General features: G+C 39.9%; 2 protein-coding genes across 2 annotated transcripts in view; one reads left to right on the top strand and one right to left on the bottom strand.

Annotated features, from left to right (window-relative positions):
- Nucleotides 1-7,203, bottom strand: part of LOC132988712 (glycerophosphodiester phosphodiesterase domain-containing protein 5-like) — a 7,449-nt gene extending 246 nt beyond the window's left edge. The window contains exons 1-6 of the mRNA XM_061056284.1: nucleotides 7,060-7,203; nucleotides 4,617-4,845; nucleotides 3,073-3,176; nucleotides 1,988-2,081; nucleotides 1,000-1,059; nucleotides 543-698 (exon numbers count right to left, since the gene is read on the bottom strand). Coding sequence (XP_060912267.1) covers nucleotides 543-698; nucleotides 1,000-1,059; nucleotides 1,988-2,081; nucleotides 3,073-3,176; nucleotides 4,617-4,790 — 588 coding nt within the window. The 5' untranslated portion in view covers nucleotides 4,791-4,845; nucleotides 7,060-7,203. The remainder of the gene's footprint in view (nucleotides 1-542; nucleotides 699-999; nucleotides 1,060-1,987; nucleotides 2,082-3,072; nucleotides 3,177-4,616; nucleotides 4,846-7,059) is intronic.
- A 4,565-nt stretch (nucleotides 7,204-11,768) lies between these two features.
- On the top strand, nucleotides 11,769-14,598 carry LOC132988634 (aquaporin-11-like). The gene is made up of 3 exons (XM_061056172.1): nucleotides 11,769-12,481; nucleotides 14,011-14,127; nucleotides 14,355-14,598. The coding sequence occupies exons 1-3, from the start codon at nucleotides 11,890-11,892 to the stop codon at nucleotides 14,462-14,464; spliced, it is 819 nt and encodes a 272-aa protein (XP_060912155.1). The 5' UTR covers nucleotides 11,769-11,889; the 3' UTR covers nucleotides 14,465-14,598.
- Nucleotides 14,599-19,311: the final 4,713 nt, after the last annotated feature.

Below are 19,311 nucleotides of genomic sequence, written 5' to 3'. Positions count from 1 at the left end.
GGAGGAGGAAGACGAGGAGGTCTAGGAAGAGGAGGATGAGGAGCAGGATGAGAACAAGGAGGAGGAAGAGGAGGTCTAGGAAAAGGAGGAAGAGGAGGAGGAGGAAGAGGATGAGGAAGACGAGGAGGTCTAGGAAGAGGAGGAAAAGGAGGATAGGACAAGGAGGGCTAGGAGGATGAGGACAATGAGGGCGAGAAGGATGAGGACAAGGAGGAGGAAGAGGAGGTCTAGGAAAAGGAGGAAGAGGAGGAGGAGGACTTGGAAAAGGAGGATGAGGACAAGGAGGAGGAGGAGGAGGACGAGGACAAGGAGGAGGAAGAGGAGGTCTAGGAAAAGGAGGAAGAGGAGGAGGAGGAAGAGGATGAGGAAGACGAGGAGGTCTAGGAAGAGGAGGAAAAGGAGGATAGGACAAGGAGGAAGAAGAGGACAAGGAGGACTTGGAAGAGGAGGATGAGGGCGAGGAGGTCTAGGAAAAGGAGGATGAGGACAAGGAGGAGGAAGAAGAGGACAAGGAGGGCGAGGAGGACGAGAAGGATGAGGACGAGGAGGAAGAGGAGGATGAGGAAGAGAATGAGGACACCTGGAAGGATGAGAGTCACCTGGAAGGAGAGCAGTAACGTCTTCCACTCTTTGCTCCAGAGGTCAGACAGGACCGCCGTGGCTACGATGGAGAAAGTCAGACTCACCAGGATCCCGATCTAACAACGAGGAAAACAGCAGATATCATGACAGCAGCATTTATTTCCTGATTACCATCAAGATCTCCAAACATGAAAAATATTTGACATGTTGTCGTGATAAAAACGTAAATGCCCGTTCGCCTGCTGACATTAAGGACCGGGGTTATTCAAGCTTTCACCTTCTTAAAAACAATGCTTCTCAAATATTGTCGACTTGTTTTGACTTAAAGATATTCATATGTGTGTTTTATGTTGTTTGGTTATTTGATGATATTTCATGCAGTGAGGTTCTTAGTCCACCTATAAGAGTTGATGTTACCTTGTGACTCCAGTGTAAATAAAGCTTCTGGCCTTCTGACAGCAAACACACAGCCAGCAGCTGCAGAGAACATTAACACACACATTAACACACACATCAACACACACATTAACACACACATCAACACACACATCAACACACACATTAACCTGTATCTATTACTTCTTTTAATCACAGTTAAGTACACATTTTAGCATCATATCAAACAGTTAGACTTTTGGGGAAAATTAGTTTTGCTGAAAGTTAAGATCAGTCTGTCGAGCTATAGCTGGGAGGTTATCGGCTTAGCTTAGCATAAAGACTGGAAGCGGGGGGAAACAGCTAGCCTGTCTCCTTCTTAAGGTTTAGTAAACTTTAATAAACACATCTCAAGCTGTTTTCACACATGCACTCGTGAAAAGGTTCTTACAGACCACCCTTAAAATTCTCCAAAGTTGCAATTCATATCTTTCCCTCACAGTGAGACGTTTTTTCTTTCAAACAGAAGGGGGGGGGGGGGGGTACGGTCTCGGGAGGTGAAAAAGACGCCAAAGATGACAACAAAAGCTAACTCTGATACTTTAGTGAGAGCTTTTGCCTTTATAACAATAAAGTTATTGTAAGTGGTATCCGGCCGGTCGTGTTCACATCAAAATCACGCTGAAGATTTTGGGAAGTTTTTTTAGGACGTTTGTTCATGCATGAATATAGAATAAGTCCCCCAATTCAGGAGGACTGCCCCTAAAATCCTCCTGATCTGGTAGTTCACACGATGACCTCACAGAGGGAGAATACCCCTTTCGGACGAGTCTGCTATACGACCCTATGATGAGAATATTTGCCTTTAAATGAGTGCTATGTGTAGTTATGGTTTTGGACCGATCACAGGGGATAAAGGTCACCGACCCCTCCCACTCGCTCGAGCTGAATTCTCCTGATTATATCGAGTTGCGTTCACTCTGACTTCACACAAGACTTGAGGAGTGTTTCAGGAATAGCCTTGTCTCACCGTGAGTACAGTGACGTAGGTGAAGAAGCCCGCAGCGATGACCAGCAGCACCACAGACCAAGGAAACCAGAAGCCCAGGATCCCAAAGTTAAACCTCCACAGTCAGACATCAGAGAAAGTGTGAGCAACAAAAAAACAAGGAAGCAACAATAAGAGTGGAGGTGCAGTGAGAAATAGAGCATGTTCAGGGGGACAGATTCAGTCGTCTGCAGAGGAGACAGGAGGAAGGTTAAAGTTAACATGTCGGTGTTTTTTGGCCTGCCGCACCTCCACCAGTGCCCACTTGTTAAAGGGATTGATTATATCATTAGTCAGCTTTTTCCTTTTCAAATCACTCATCAAAACACACCTGATGTATTTTCTGTTTTCTGTAGTTTTACCTTTATTCTTGTTATCTTTATGATTTGTGTGTAATGTTGCAATGTCTGTTAGTCTGTCCTTACTGTGCTGTTCTTTCTGTTTTTTAACTATTATAAAGTGTCTTTGAGTTTTTGAAAAGCGCTTATAAATTAAATGTATCATTATTATTATTATTATTATTATTATTATTATTATTATTATTATTAACTGTCTTATGGAAAGAAATCCTCCATTTCTCACCTCATTGTTAACAGTTAAACAAACACCAGAAAGCAGACTCAGTGCTGACATACAAGCATCTCTGCTCTGAGTGAAAAGGTAAACAAAGGTTGCAGGAATCTTTGTTTACCACTTCTTTCCCACTAATATTTGGCTCAGGTATTACATATAAATTGCACATATATATTTGTTTTTATTCCTGTAATTTTTTCTTTGTATTAGTCAAATTTTTAATTGCACAGGTTTAGGTTCATGTCTTTTGTAAACTGCTACTGGATGAATTTCCCTCGGGATTAATAAAGTATCTATCTATCTGTAACTTTTGGTTTAACTGACTTTGAATCTTGAAACTTTGAAAATCAAAAACAGACCCAGACATTTTAAAAATTGGACAATTGGTCGTGTCTTTGTCGTTCTGTGACCCGCTGTCTAACATCCATCCCGTGGTGATATAACAGATGTGTTATGTTCAGGTTTTACACTCGATGAAGTGTTCCTCCACCCACCAGTCAAAGTCGTTGTAGTCGTTCTTCGCTTGTCCCCAGAAGTAGAGAAACACCAGCGTTAAGCAGAAAGCCACCAGGAGCAGAACAAAGCAGACACCTTCGACCTGCCAACACATGAAACACAAGTTGTTTTTTTAACAGCCTTTTAATGACTATAGCACGTGATCCCCCCCCCCCCCTTTATCGCCTTGTTTCCATGGTGATAGAGGACGACTTTGCAGAGAAAGGACCTCAAACAGGAAATTAGGTTTTAAGTGGTGTTACTGTGAGCTCATGTTTTACTGTGAACAGTTTATAACAGCATGAGTTAAGAACCTTTTTAAAAAGATGTTTCTCTGTTTTCCAGCCTTCAATGTTTTTTTGTTTTTTATGAATTGACTTCTATTGTAAATTCTTTATTGACTCTGTCAGAAAAGTCGATTAAGTCTGAAAACATAAATCAACAAGGAACATTTTGAATTCAAGAAATATGTTTTTTATACAACAGTTAGTTCCAGTCGAGTATTCTGATTGGACAAGAGGTGCTGATAAAGAGTACCTCAGCCATCTGTTCCTGCAGGGGGCGCTGGAGACTCGTCAGCAGCAGCCGCCATGTTGGAAATCCTGTCTCAGTCTAACTTTCAGTCAACCTAACGACAGACTGAGAGCTGGAGCTGAGGCGGGTTTTAAACCTCCTGATGAACCGTTACATCACGCCCACCTGTCAATCATGTCAGCTACACGCCTAACTATGGATAACACGTATCGTTTATGAAATCAAAACAGAACTGTACAGTGTGTACACATGATGACAACAGCTAATCAGACCTCTTTTGTTTATTGTACCAGGCTGTAAACATGTTTATTTATGATGTAAAAGCAGCTTTTTCTCCTGTGGTGTGTATGTGACTTCCTGTGTTCCTGGAGCCAGCCTCTAGTGGACACTCGAGGCACTGCAGGATTTTGCATTTCCACTTCTTTTTTCAACACCTGAGGTTGTCTCTTGGTCTGGAACCAGTTTAAAGATGTTTTTAAAGTTCTGTTCCCTTACTCTCTCTCTACAGTATCCCGTAAATGTATTAGTTCAAGCAAGTACTACATTCCAATTTTTTCACCCATCTCCATGCATGTGTGTATGATGTTTTGTTGATTTATTTTTTACTTTTATTAACCTTTTTTCTAAATCTCCAGTAAAAACTTATTCTCCATCAATTATTAAAAACTACAGAAACTAGTTTTTAGTGTAGTGTTTAAACATATTTAGCAGAAATCCTCTCATGTGAATAAGGAAAACGTTAAAAGAATATTTAATTTTCTTGGTGGGTATATTACATGAAAGGCTTTATATCAACTTCCATGGCTGAATAAAATGTTTGGTACCATACTGTATGGAAAATGTTGATTTACTTTGATGCATTTATCAGGCAGCTAAAGTAACTTTCTCCAAACTGTTAAAACTTTATTAAAACTCTTCAGCTGCGTTTAGACCATCAATGGAAACGAGAACCGTCTCTAAAAACAAATCCTAAATATTTTAGTTTCCAGTGAGCGTCTTCTTGTCTGACCTTGTTGCAGCAGCACTCTCCCGGCTGAGTGAAGCTCCTCTCGTACCGTCTCCACCTGCAGCCGTACAGACCGACCAGACACGACACTAACGGCTTGTGCTCGTAGCGCCGCAGCAGCTTAGCACGGAGGCCGCGCGGCCAGCCCAACTTCAGCTGGGACAACGTGGACGCCATGGCTCTCACACACTCTCTGACACAGCTCCCATCCTGCTCACACACACACACACACCTGAAACACAGAAACACAGAAACACAACCTGTCATGACATCACACCGCAATACTCCAACATTAAAGCAAAACAACAAAGTTCAAACTATTCTGATAAAAGTGCACGGTCCATGACTTTTATATAAATACACAGTAAATAGTAGAATACACAAATAAATATTATTTATGAGTGGTTTGAAACAACAAGTATATACTTATAGTGAAACATGTTATACAGGATTAACAGAGAGAGGTATTATGTGCTTCAAATACTAACAATCAGATGTATAATTATGAATACATAGGTCAGGTTTGATACAAACTTAAGGCTATAAATAAATATATTTGTGTGCAGAGATAAAATTCAGCTATAAATCCACAGAATGAAATCTTTAACCGGCCTCAAGTCTTAGCAGTAAATCTGTTCAAACTCAGCCAAACAAAATGAAAAACTCAAGCTGTTTATCCTTTTTGTTTTTGATCTCTTGTGAAGGAAAATCACCAGAAAATATCTTCCTAGCTCCCTGTTGCTGTCCAAAGAGGGAGAAGGAAAGTTGTGGATTTACGTGGCGTGTCTGATCTGTTTATTTCTGCCTTCACTTCCTCACTCTCCGGTGTGTGTTCAGGTCATTATCTCTGCAGGAGAGCAAAGGACAGCTCAGACAGTTTGTAAGCCTCCTCCATGTTAATAAATAGACTTTTATTGCAAGGTGTGCATGCAAAAAGTAGCATTGTGAAATACAGATGTAGTCAGTAGAGTGTGTCTTATTACTGGGACGCTGACTTGTACCGGCTAGGCCTGAAGTGTGATGTTTTCATAAAACACAGACAAATAAATATCAGTTATTTACCCTCTCTAACATCTCCAATATTATCTATTGTAACACACAAGATAATGGAAACATTTTCTTATTTTTTAATGACACAAAAATAAGATTTATGTTCACAATTTACAGTACTTCAAAAAGTGCATGCAAACTCCTGCACAGTCGAATTTGCAATTTTTTTGTCCCGACACATCGTCAATTAGTTCATGGAAAGTAAGACCAAGTGCATTTCTTTGCCGTGCAGCTGTCTTATGAAATACAGTAGATGTGCAAAGTACAGCTCTCAGCTGATCTTTTTAAAATCTATATTGTGGTATCTATCTATTTTTTGTACATTTTTAATTTTTCTTTTTTTCTTTAAATTGTACTGATGGTCACTTTTTGTTTGCAATCTTTGCTTTTTGCTGCTGTAACAATGTAAATTTCCCTGTTGTGGGATAAATAAAGGATTATCTTATCTTATCTTACAGACAAAAATAAATATAATAAATATGCTTCATTGATATGTAAAGAAAACTACAAAAAAAAAAACCTAATAGTGTGTTTTAACACAAGTCCAATCTCTGACCGGTCAAAAAGCCAATCACAGTTCAGGATTTTTGGGGAGGCCCCTGGGGTGGCCAATCAGATTTCTAGGGGGGGGGGGGGCATGCCACCCCTTGACACCCCTCTGGACACACCCCTGCTAGTAGTTAAAGCATCAGAATGGGAAACTTTCTCAGATCTTGGGGGGGAAACTGTACTTTGTACTGTTGTTATTGTTACTGAATGACTAATATTCTTTGTCTTCCTGCCACAGCGTCACCTGATGAAGATTATTAACTCCTGTTTTACTCAAACTCTTATGTGATAAACAACTTCGACTACAGGCTATTATTAATTAATATGTGGTTTGCAGTTACAGGAAAACAAAGCTGCTGCTGTTTCACACTTTGTAATTAATGAGCTGCAGGACAAAGACAACCTGCCAAATTCAGTGATTATACTTTTTTAAATGATGTCGTCACATGCAGAGCATAAATCAGTATTTAAAACAGCCTGCTTGTTATTCTGGTGAATCATGCATCAACCTTGCGGTCAAATGTTGTTCAGGATGGTAATCAACAATTTGCAGATGTGGTTTCCACTTTCATCGACGTGTTTTATCATTGCCGATTTAAAATCTGCATGATAATCCTTCGTTAATTCAGTGAATCACGTGAAATGAGACATCTGTTTTCAACATCGTGCAGGATAATGTCAAATTCACCGATTTGTATCATGAAGTCTGGATAAACACTCTCCTTTAGAGGAATGATCGGAGCCTATTTGACACCAAATGTTCATCGATGGCACACAGCAGGTTCAGTATCTCTGATGGATGATACATTATTAAGGTGATATAACATGTAGGGTTGGTGATCCATACCTCCAGGTGAGCCGCGCAGGTCGGTTCGTAGTCCCGACTGACGGCCGAGAAGAAGCCGCAGTGCTCTGCTCTTCTTCGGGTAGGTTACCCCGACGTGTAGCAGGTGGCCTCGGAAGATGTTTTCCGTCAAGCTCACAGAAGTGACTAACGCAGGAATGCAAAGAAAATACTTTGGATTCAAATGTGCAGCACTACATTTTAAAATAGGAGCATTTATTTGACATAAAAAGGGGGCCATGCCAAACTGATGTAAACGAAATAACCATTAATTAAAACTGAACTCTTGGAAGGTTTTACCAAATGCATTCATAATTTCACCAGGAAAGTTGACACAGAGATACATTCAACAACAACAACGTGACCTTTATTTTGAAAGCTGCAGCGGAAATGAAGACATTTAGTCTTTTGTGCTTTACAGGAGCTCGTGTTGATGCCCTTCACCTCTGTATGACAGACTGCCACCTGTTGCCACAGTGATGTAAACACACGGTAACGTCAGGTGAGGCAAGGTGAGAGACCCCTGATGATCCAGATCCGGGTACTCAGGATGGTTTGAAAAAGTATACAAGGCTTTTTAATTCATAAGACTAGAAACATTTAAAATACACAAAAGCCCAATCTCATCTTTAGTGACACAATGAGACAAAATATGTTTCTTAAATCTGTGAGAAATGAAGATTAAAAAGTTTCCACATTTCATCTGCAGTGTTTTCTGTTTAATGTAAAAGGGACTCAATGCCTGGAAAGTAAATCTCTAATGTAAAAGCTTCTTAAGGGTATTTTAAAATCAAGCGTTTTTAAACAGATTTAAAAAAAATAATTTAACACATTAAATAATATTTTTTAGGAATCAAAAAGAGGGAGTCACAGTTTGAGTTATTCACATCGATGCTGCAGGGTAAAGCTGTTTCTGGCTCCAGTTCTGTTTATGTAAGACGAAACATCTCAAAAGCATAACTCAAATACCAAGAATACCTCACGTCTCTGGAAAATTCAACATGTAGACTACACTTTACATTTCCATCAAAGTAGAAAGTATGTCAGAACTGCTCGAATAGAAATAAAAACAAACGGACTTCATGTAGGTCGGACAGTCGTGTTTTTCTTGAGATAAGATGTCATATCTTCTCATCCTCCAGCTCCATTGTTCGCTCTTTTGGCCAAACTTTGTATTGTAAAAACTTTCACAGCATTCCCATCAGCTTCAGCTAATGTTAGCAATCTGATACGTAAAACTCAGCTCAACTTTAAACCTACTGAATATCAGCGTGTAAAAATATCTCATTGTAATTTATTCATACGGTGGCCTTAAAGGGAAACTACAAAAAAAATCACTGACCGCAAAAATGTTTCACAAAATGAAAAATATTTAAAGGCAATATTTTACACAAATAAATCATAAATCCAGTCTCTCCTGTGTAAATGTGTCTCTGAGTCATGACTGTCTACAATGAGTGAGAAGCTCGAGTCCCGCTGGCTGTGTTGTTGTCAGAGCCGTGTTTACATGGTCGGCCGGCTCCTCCCCTTTTGTATAAAAGATGTTTTGAATAAAATAGCCTACTCACTTCTTATTTGAATGTCACGGTCATTCTGTGGATCAAAAAGTCACACATTCTTCTTTAATACATTTTATGAACATAGAAACATTTAATGAAATGCAAAAAAAAAAAGTGCGATCTTCAAAAATGTTTCATGACAGAAAAAAAGTTTGTAAAGCAGAAACATTTTGTGACTCGCAAAAACACTGAATGAAACAAAAAAGATAATTTGTGAAATGTTTGTGTTTTATTAAATATTTTTTACGATTTGTTAAGTATTTTTACATTAAATGTTTTTTTAGTTCACCTTCAGGGCCACCGTAGGATTTATAGTCACAAAGCCAGTAGCTAATGTGAAGTTTGTTTGGTCCTCATAGAATAAACATCTGGGTCACTTTGTTTCAGCCCCTTGTTTACATCTCCAACATTCCCAACATGGCCACGTGGCTTCTTCTTGTTTACTCACAGCTGCAGGACGGACTTGCCAAAATGATTTCAAATGTTAACAATGCTTCACAAACAGGAAATGACAAACGCCGCTTGTTCACAAAACTGAACATGAGTTTTGGACATTGATGGAGAGACGTCATACTTTAAAAAATAAAATATTTTTGGCTCTAAAAAAACAAAATCCATAATTCATAAGAAATGGAGAGCTTCAAAATGTTAGTCCTCAAGTGTGGCTTCATGAGTTTTGACCTACAAGTGATGATAGCTCCAGAGGGAAAGTCAGAGGATCACACATTTCTGTTTGATTTGCCCTCTTCTGATAATTGTATTTCTTTTATTTAAAGTTTATTTAACCAGAAAAAACCTTAATGACATTGACAACCTTCTTTACAAGAGTGTCCTGCAGCAGCACGTCTTAAAAAAGTTAAAGACATTCAACACATTTAAAAAACAAAGGTCAAAATATCTACGGTCAAAGAGTAGAGAGTCCTTATCAGAGCATTTACAACCTGATGCATCTTCCTCCAACAGTCTGCTTCATAATGATTTAAAGAGACCGGATTCAGATTCAGATGTTTTATTGTCCCACAAGGGGGAAATTTGCGTTGCAACAGGAGCACACAGAAGAAACACAAGGACAACATCACCATCAAACATAAACCAAAACGACAACACAGCAAAATATAAAACCAAATAAAAATGGTGCAATAAAATCAGTCAAGAGCTCGTACCAGAATGGAAATTCAAGTTATTAAAGTGCAAAGTGGAGGTGTGCAAATGTGCAATTCAAGTGCAAAAAGAGCAACAAATAGCTAATTGTTGTTTAACATATTAAATGCACTTTGTAAAGACTTTGTGGAGACCTGGAGTCTTTTTGTCTTCCTCACAGGAGCTCTAAAACGACGACCTGAGGGTCAAAGGTCAAACTCACAGTGAAGTGGGTGATCTGGGATCACAGATTCCTCAGACACAGATCATCCTGCAGCAGATTCAAAGCTGCAGGAGAGCAGCGGACCTCAAACTCATTTCCCCCCGTTTCAAAGTCGACTCTCCGAACAGATAACAAGAATACCCAGACTACAAGAGACTGCATCTTCCAGAACTTTTCACATGAATCGTATGAAGGGAGCAGAATACGTGCTGCCTTTTAAATAAGGACCTGCCGATGATTTTGTCTACAAGTAGATAATGAAGACCATCCAACTGGAACACACAGAGTCCAATGATGAGTCTTAAGATTAGTAATGAATCTCAACGCTTCATGATGAATGCACAAAACATCACGATCATGTTGAATGAATGTTTTAAAATCTCAGTCTGGACCAAAGGAGTGCTGGTTTAAGTGATGGAAAGCAGAACTATTTATTTAAAGTGTTAGCACGTTCCCAATCCCAATCATGACATACTCTGTCTTTATGTTTCAAAATGAGCAGAAAAATAACATCCAGGATGAAGAAAGATGACCTCTGACCTTTTAGTCTTCATTGTGATAGTTTTCATTATGAGATGTGTCACTTTATTACCAATTTAAAAAGTTCTTTAATTAACTAAAATATTACTTTAGATGGTGGGAGGGAGTGTGGGAATTAACTTGAGGACCAAAACTAATTAACTACAAGTAAAAGTTGTAAAAATATTCAATACTTAGATACTTGTTTTATAACTATTCAATCTTTGTTATGTCAATGTCCGAAAATGTCAAAAAACAAACAAACAACATAGTTATATTTTTGACCAAAAGCTGCTGTAAGAGAAACTGGAGCTCTTCAGCAGAGCTTCTCTCCCTCTTTCTTTTCAAACTGTAACACACAGATTTGATTGTTTTGGCCCCTGAGCTGAGCCTCTGAGCTGTGGTCACTCCCAGGATGTAGGTACCTCCCCTCCCAAAAAAACACGAGCACAACTATCAAGACCTGTACAATAAAAAGCAGCATTTCCTGTTTCAACCTCCAGAATAAAACCTTCTAACCTTAATGCTGGCATGTTATGGATTAGGAGATTTTTACCATGAAAGACCACAACAAGGTGTTTTTTAGTTACTCATTCTGACTAACAGGTTCAATTCGAGGTTTTAAAACCTTTAAATATAAAATAGAACATATTACATCATTTCTGAACAATCTTTGGATTTCAAATGATCACTTCTTGACTTAAAGCCGTTAATGGAACCTCAATGTCTGACTTGCTCACTCACTCGAGGCAAACTGCCTGCTGACCTGATGTCTGCAGAAACTTTAAGTTTGAAGATTATTCTTAAAACATTACTTTTCTCTCGTGCCTTTAGCTGTTGATTTGTCTTTGTGTGTGTGTGTGTGTGTACATGTGTGTGGTTGGTGTGTGTGTGCTCTGGTAGGAGTAGGTGTTGTATGGGATGGGTCCTTTTATAAATGTGTTTTGGATTTTATTGATGCTTCTGAATCTATTCTTTTTCGTTAACGATAGTTTGTATGGTGTTTGTTTATTGCTGTCTTCGGTAAAGCACATTAAGTTTATTTGTATAAAATGTTCTCTATAAATAGTCTAAAACTGAATTTAAAGGACTTCTGTTAGCGTTTAATTCTTACAAAACATTTCCTCTTAATTTGAGAGAATGGATACTAAAATAACCAGAGAAAGTGACATTACCATGATTTTAAAAACATGCTACAGCTCTAACCTGGTTATTCATGATCGTGCTTTAATTTTGAAGACTGAATTGCGGCACTTCCTGTTTGGCAGCTCGCGGCTTGACGCGGCTGCGGCAACGTGGATCAACTGGATTTTGACGTCGAAAAGGAGGGAAGAAGTTGACTCGGCTGATTTTATTTAAGTTGCCCCCCTCTCAACAGGACAGCCGGATGAAATGACTGACCTGGTGGTTTCCTTGGCGGTGTTGGGGGTCGCCGTGCTCCTCAGCGAGGCGATCCGCCGGACAGCTGCGCGGTGTTCGCCCGGCGCGTACCGGATTTACCTGCTGGAAGCGGCGTCCACCTTCCAGCTCTGTTGCTGCACACATGAACTAAAGCTGCTAGGTGAGACTGCCCGGCTGGAGCTGCCGGTCAGCCTGACCCTCACGTACACCATGACGGTTATACATTTAACCTCTTTCCGGGGAGCCTCATGTAATCCCAGCGGAGCTCTGGAGAGCGTCTGCCGCGGCACCAGCGGCGCCCGGGCAGCTGTTCTCCTCATAGCCTGTCAGTTCGGAGCTGCCGTCGCGGCGCAGTACTTCGCAGCCTCCGTGTGGACTCTGGGTCTTTCTGACGTCCACGTTAACCACCAGAAGTTCGGGTTCAGATGCTTCGACCCCCTGGGGGGCACTCTATTGGAGGCCGCGGCCGTGGAGCTGGGCTGTGCTTTCACCGTCCAGGCTGCAGCCATGCATGTTCACAAAGTGGACGAAAAACTTCGCGCTAACTTCATCGCTGCGGTCATCACCGCGATGGTTTACACAGGTGTGTTAACTACAGGGGCAGAAATGGATCCACAGGTTCCCCGAAAGTAAAGACCACCGCTGATCCTGACATGTTATATATATATATTATAATATTCAGATCCAGTGAGGAGCTTTTAGCTGGTTATGAACAGTGGCGATTCTAGAGTATCTTGGGGCCCTAAGCAAGAATTAATTGGGGGGCCCTCCAACCAGCATTCATCTCCATCATGTCTACCAGTGTCCCGCTTACTCCTCTTCCTCATTTCTGTTCTCTCTCCTATAGATGGATAAAGCAAAAGAGAAACAAACAGCCAATAGACTGATACTTTAATAGATTGATAGATTTGCTGACAATGCTTGATTCAAATGTAGCAAGGTAGTAATTATATACCCCTGACATAACAGCCTTTACATCCAATGATTCCTGATTACTCAGGAGGCGCCGACTGAAAACGAGGACCGATATTGATACTGAGGTTTAAAATTACAACTTAGCCGATTGCCAAGTCTGAAACTGACGTTTTTTCTCACTGCTTCTTTTTGTGTACGTCTGTTCGACCATGAAAACAGATCTGAGTTTGTCCAACAGGTGACTTCCTCTGCCCAATGAAAGAAACTCTTATCTGAATCAGAAGATAAGAGTATCGGTTTGTGCAACATTATTTGCTGATGTGACGATTTCTGTATTGGCTGATACATCGACGTATCCCTTCTGGTTACTGTTTCATCAGACAGATAAGAAGGCAGGATAATAGTTTTTGTTTAAAAAAAACAAAAACGAATTAAACATGTACAGGACGATATCAGCGAGAGAGATAAGAGGTACCACAGGGGGGCGCCAAAATCAACACAAACTAAAAGTTCCTCACAGGAGCATTAACATCAGTTTATAACACAAGTAGAGAACTTTTATTTTCATTTTTCTGAAATGGTTTATTGTCTAATATGCATAAAAAAAGGTCGACACTGTTCTGCACCCAAAGATGTTCCAGATCTCGTAGATGGAAGACTTTCCCTGGTTGAATAGGAGCTGAACAGTGCAGACATTTTTCCTTTTTTTCTGAAGTTAGAACATTTCCTGTCCTGCAGCTGTGTGCATTTTGACTTTGTGTGCGCACACTAGTTACTCCCCTATCCAATACTGACGTCTATAAATGGTTTCCTTTTCCAAAAAACTGACATATACCCAAACATATGATGATAGCAGTCAAAGAAAACCAGCAAAAACTCCATTTGAAATGCTGGAACCAGTGGGGTTTAAACCTTTTTTTTTTAAGAACATTTTTGGTTTCTTAAGGCAACAGTAACAGCTCATCTAAGGCGCAGTAACTTGCCATTTAAGGTGTGAATCGATGCCACACAGATAGGGAGATTATAACACACCACTACCTTCACAGAACACTTGCTTTAAAAAACAGACTTTAGTGGAGGAAGAGGACGCTGACTTCACTTAAAATCTCCAATCGTACAACATCAGTTTAGACTGAGGTTGAGGTGAATATTTGGTACAAAAATCTACAGCTGTGTCGTTTCTCTTTGTCTGCGCAGGTGGAAGTATCTCAGGAGCTGTTTTTAACCCCGTGCTGGCCTTCTCCGTCCAGTTCCCCTGCAGCGGCCACACCTACCTGGAGTACTGCTTCGTGTACTGGCTGGGACCAATTCTGGGTAAGAAGTGAAAACTTTAACACATTGAGGGTGTTTCCTCCTGTTAGGAAGCTATGGCTCCGTATATCGCTTTGTGTTTTGAGGAGCCAATAAGCACGTGTTATGTTCAATATCTCTTTGCAATACCTTCTTCTTTTTTTTACTATTTTTCATGATTTATACCTTTTTATATACGTTTGACAAAATTCACAAAACACATCTCTTATGTCTTCCAAACATGTCTCCAGGCGTGGCGAGCTGCATCCTGCTGTTCGAGAAGATCATCCCTTTCCTGTCCGGGAAGAGTACCGTTGGACTGGACGTCCCCGCTGCCGCCCCGAAGCAGAAGACGCAGTAGAAGAAGAGCAGCACACACCAAAGTGAACCTTCAGTCAGTTTGTGGGTCTCTTAAAAGTCTTTTGTGTTTCTTCACAAGTGTGTGTGAACGTGCCAACGCTTCAATGGTGAATCTTATTTGACTCTCAGTGAGGCACCTGTTGTCTTTTGCTCTGCTGGTTCACCTTGAATCCAAAGGACTGATTGTTACAGGTGAACATGTTGGATTCATTAGCGTGAGCAGTACTTTTTAATTTCACATTTTCAAACGACATTCTTTATGAGCAAATCATTTCTCCACTTTGTCCGTTAACAGCACAATGTAGGAAAAACACACGAAACAGATATTAAAAACAAACACTACATATCTTAATTTATAGGCTTTAGTACGACACACTTTATACTCGGATTGAAATGTTGTGAAAGTGTTGAAGGCAACATGGTTACTACGGTAACAGTTTTTGGATCTTAACCCCGGAACCGTACCTTGGAACTCTGGGTGGACTTTTCCCATGGCAACAGTTGATGTAGAATGTATAGGTGCTGGTGTTGCTAGGAGACAAGCTGTGAAGTTCTGTTGTGTGCGACTCTTTAAAGCCTACAAGCATTATTATTAGGACCTGTGTCCATTAACAGTTCCTATTTTTAATACTAAACCAACGTAGTTCAGCATGTTCAGTGGCTCAACGTCCTGAACTTTTGAATCTCTGCAGCACCTGTCAGTGTCACTTCTCGCTTATCGACCAATCAAAATCAAGCAAAGGGGGCTGGACTTCTGATACTCGTCTTTTCGAGGGGAACAAGTTCCAGGGTCTAGAGCTGCTGCTAAAGCCAGCACATGATTCATCTACATTGTTTTCTTCATAAATATTTTCTTAAATAATGGAAATTATTAAAGCACATGGAGCGATTTAAAACCGACCTAACGGTTCACTACAGAGGGAAGCACAGGTTGAATTTTGTAACCTTGCAACAATGAGCGTTGGTGAGAAGCGTTCTGAAACTGAGGTCCCGGGCGCTGCCAGCACAAAAAAGCACCGGCCTTCGATTAAGTGTTGTCTGTACCTGGAGGAACTCACTTCCTGTGGTCGTACGTTTCTTTTCAACTTGGAGACTAACTAACCGTATCATTTACTCCGACTAGATGAGAGTTCTGTTCTTTAAAGACGAGACGTTTGGTATCTGTGACTACCCCCTCCCCACCACTACCCCCTCCCCACCAGATCGTGGGTTGGCGGCCTGCCAGAACAACCCCCCACACCCCCTCCCCTCCCCACCAGATTGCTGATGGACGGTCTACCTCCCCCCACCCCCTTGCTCTCTATCCCTCTTCCTGCATCTTATCCCATCTCTCCCCCTATCCCTTTCCAAGCCCGGCGCAGTCTAGGCCTGTGAAGACTGTTTCGTCATGAGCCGGGGATCCAGCTGAAGATTTCTGCCTTTTAATAAGGCAGTTTTTTCTTATCACTGTAACTTTTGCTGCTTTGCTAAAGTGCTCATGATGGATAGACCGGGTCTTTGTAACATAGCAATAAGTAAGGTCTTTTACCTGCTTTTTGTAACATAACAATGAGTAAGGTATTTTACCTGCTTCTTGTAAAGTGTCTCGAGATAACACTTGTTATGAGTTGACGCTATACAAATAAAAGTTGATTGATTGATTGATTGATATCTTAGTTTAGTGCTTAGACAATTTTGAACAAACAGACATGATGCATATATGTTAAGACTCAGTGTGACTTTCAATTCTTGAGGTTGTTATCTTCAATTTCCATCCTGAATTTACACACAGATCCTTCTTAAAAGTTATGCAAAAAAAAATGTGCCTCAAATAACTCTAATAATTTTGTTTTTAAAGTTTCCGTTTTGTATGAAAGTCATGAAGTGACAGTTGACTACACATCCACGGGTGCTTTGCAAACAGGATCTGCTACCAGCTAATTAATAAAGTAAATATCTGTTGGCGACAGCTTACTCACTGACTCGACGTATTTACATGAAGCTGCTCGAGATGGTAAACATATAAAGACAGTGGAAAAGTAACTGATATAAAGAGATCATAACTACGGTACACATCCCTAAACAATGTCTTTATTCAGATTATAGGTGAAGGGAAACTGCAGTGTTACCGTAAACCGAGTGTTTGGTGGTTTGGTCTGTTTCAGTTTATTGAAAGTGGGCACACATTCAAATGTTTGTGATCACACCACAAAGCTTCTTCTTATGTGAACACGTTTTTCGGGAAACTGGATGTCACTTACTGTAGGACATCATGATGCTGATTGAATCTTTGCTTTTTTTTCTCCAAAGTTTTGAAGACCAAAGCTTCTGTCGTCAGTTAAACCTTTCCTGCATTAATCATGTCTGTGTGTTGGTCGAGATGATTAATAACTCTCTGTCTGCAATATGAATGTTCAAAGTACAAAAAATGTCAAATCTGCTGCCAATGTCGATTTCTGTGTGAATCAAAAACCAATTCATTTACAACTTTGATACCTCTAGAGTCTGGATGATGTCCGGAGTACTACCTTTTATGATTCTCTTAAACAAGAATGTGAATAAACATTAAAACATTGAAATTCATTTCTGATTTCTGATTCAGTTTGTCAGAAAAATGTACAGTATATTTTTAGATAACATTACATTACATGTTACTTAAAAGCATTTTAAATATTTTGTGTGAAATAATTTGATTAAAAACAAACATTTTGAAATGTTAAATGTTATTGGTGGTGTTTTCTTTTCTTTTCTTTTAAATTTACACTGTAAATAAGGTGGTCCCAGCATTGACCCTTGTGGAACTCCATAACTGAATGTGGGTTCAGGAGAAAAGAAGAGAAATTATTGACCTTGCATTACACTTCGTTTGCATTCATTAGTATTTGTTTAGATCAAAAGGGGAGTAAACATTTGGATCTCCCGATGTGTCAGCAAAATGAACACTCATTTTTATTTAGTTGATTAAAACACCATAAGGGGATTTCTCTGATGAAAACCAACGATTGGCATTCTAGTTCAGCGGAAAAGCACTGTGTTTCTTAGTTCCACTGTAAATAGTAAGTAAAACAGAGGCAGCACTCTGCAGTGAACATGAAAAAGAAACAAGCAACTGAAATGCAATTAACATCTGGAAAGTTTGCCTAAATGACAGAATGATCAAATTTGTCAAAATGCAAGCTGAGCGCCAACCTGAAAAATGAAGTCAAATGTGGAAGTGCAAAATCCTGCAGTTTGTCAACGTTCTGCTTGAGGCTCAAGCCCCCAAAGTTTACAGCCTGGTTTTAAGAAATTAGGAGATCATAAATCACTCTCATTGGTGCTGTATCTGTGCTAAGGTGGTCTTAAAATCCTGACTAAAAATAATCTTTTGAATCTTAAAATAGGAACATAATCCTAATAAATAGAACGGAAATTTGTCAACATAGCCTAAACTGATTGAAATAATTTCTTCAGTGTTTTAAGAGGACTTTTGTATAACCCAAAAAAGAAGGGCAAAAAAAGCCTTTTCAATCTTGAGTTCAGGATACTTTGGCCTGCATGGTATCTGTTACACAACGTGACCCTTTGCCCTCGCCTCCCCCCACCTGCTCATGCTGTCTGAGTCAGCCAAATGCCACACAAGAGCTATACCTAGTCACGCTGCAGCATAGATAACATTCAACACATTAACAATATATGATAAACATAGATTGACTGCATGGTAAATCTGTAGGAATACATGGTGTTGATGTGGAAGCTGCAACATGCTGCATTCAGATACCTCAACAGGCAGCCAGAGGGATCTGTGGAGCTACATTTTAATGTCATTTTGTTGTGATAATTTCTTCACTCTCTTGCTGCTTGACCATCTGATGCCAGGCAACATAGCTGTGTTTAGAGGGGTTAGCTGTCTGCCTCTTTGCGGGTCAATCCGAGATCAGCTGACCACCGACGAGATTACTGCTGCGTTCACTGCCTGAAGTACAAACAGCTCTTTAAAGATTTAATCATTGCACCCAAAATCCTTCCACTTTGGTTGTTGCATCAGTTTAAGTTTCTCTCAGTTTGTGTCTGTTTTGACATTTAGGACGAGTTAAAAATGCACACATAGCTCAAGCTCACAACAACAGGTTTGTGTTTCAGGTCACTCCTCCTGTCCTAAAATTGCTCTCCTCAGACTCCAGCTCTATCACCAGGACCCTCAAATACTCTCTCACTGTTTCACATAATCTGAAGTCACAGTAGAAGTCTTTGGAGCTTCACTAATTATCTTAAGAAACTAAACAGGTGAACTTTGTTTGCAGCACTGGCAGCTTTTTAAAACCTATTACAAATTATTTCAGGCCTTATTTATATATATTTTACCTGTAAAATCTTGAAATAAGATGTTCATCTGGATTATGTGGCTCACCTCACATTTAAGGCTTTATATGTGATTTTTTGATCCAGCAGATGTCGCCCTTGAGCACCAGCATGAAACCAAAACAACTTGCGCTGCATTGTTGTGTTAGCATGCTAATGCTAGCGATCTTTATTATGCTCGTATCTTCACACTGCATGTAAATTTACCTGAAATGAGCGTGATCTAGAAACACAGTTAAGCAGTGAGTACAGTATGTTATTCTTCTTTTCTCTAGTCCCTCAATTAAACAACTTTTATACACGAGGGGAGGAGTCAGCCGGCCGTCCGGGCGATGTAAACAAAGTGAAGATAGGACTCTGAAAACATCACAGACAGTGGGACTCGGGTGTTACACCCATTGTAGACAGTCATGACTCAGAGTTATTTTCAGGATATACTTGATTTATATTATATTTAAGTGTGAAAAATCACATAGAAAGCCTTTAAGTGTCATAAAATATGTTTCACTATAAATTGCTGTATTGTCA

Source organism: Labrus mixtus, chromosome 14 (genome assembly GCF_963584025.1).
Source record: "Labrus mixtus chromosome 14, fLabMix1.1, whole genome shotgun sequence".
NCBI lineage: Eukaryota > Metazoa > Chordata > Actinopteri > Labriformes > Labridae > Labrus > Labrus mixtus.
Note: the sequence above shows the minus strand (reverse complement) of the source record. Positions and strands in the feature narration are given on the sequence as shown.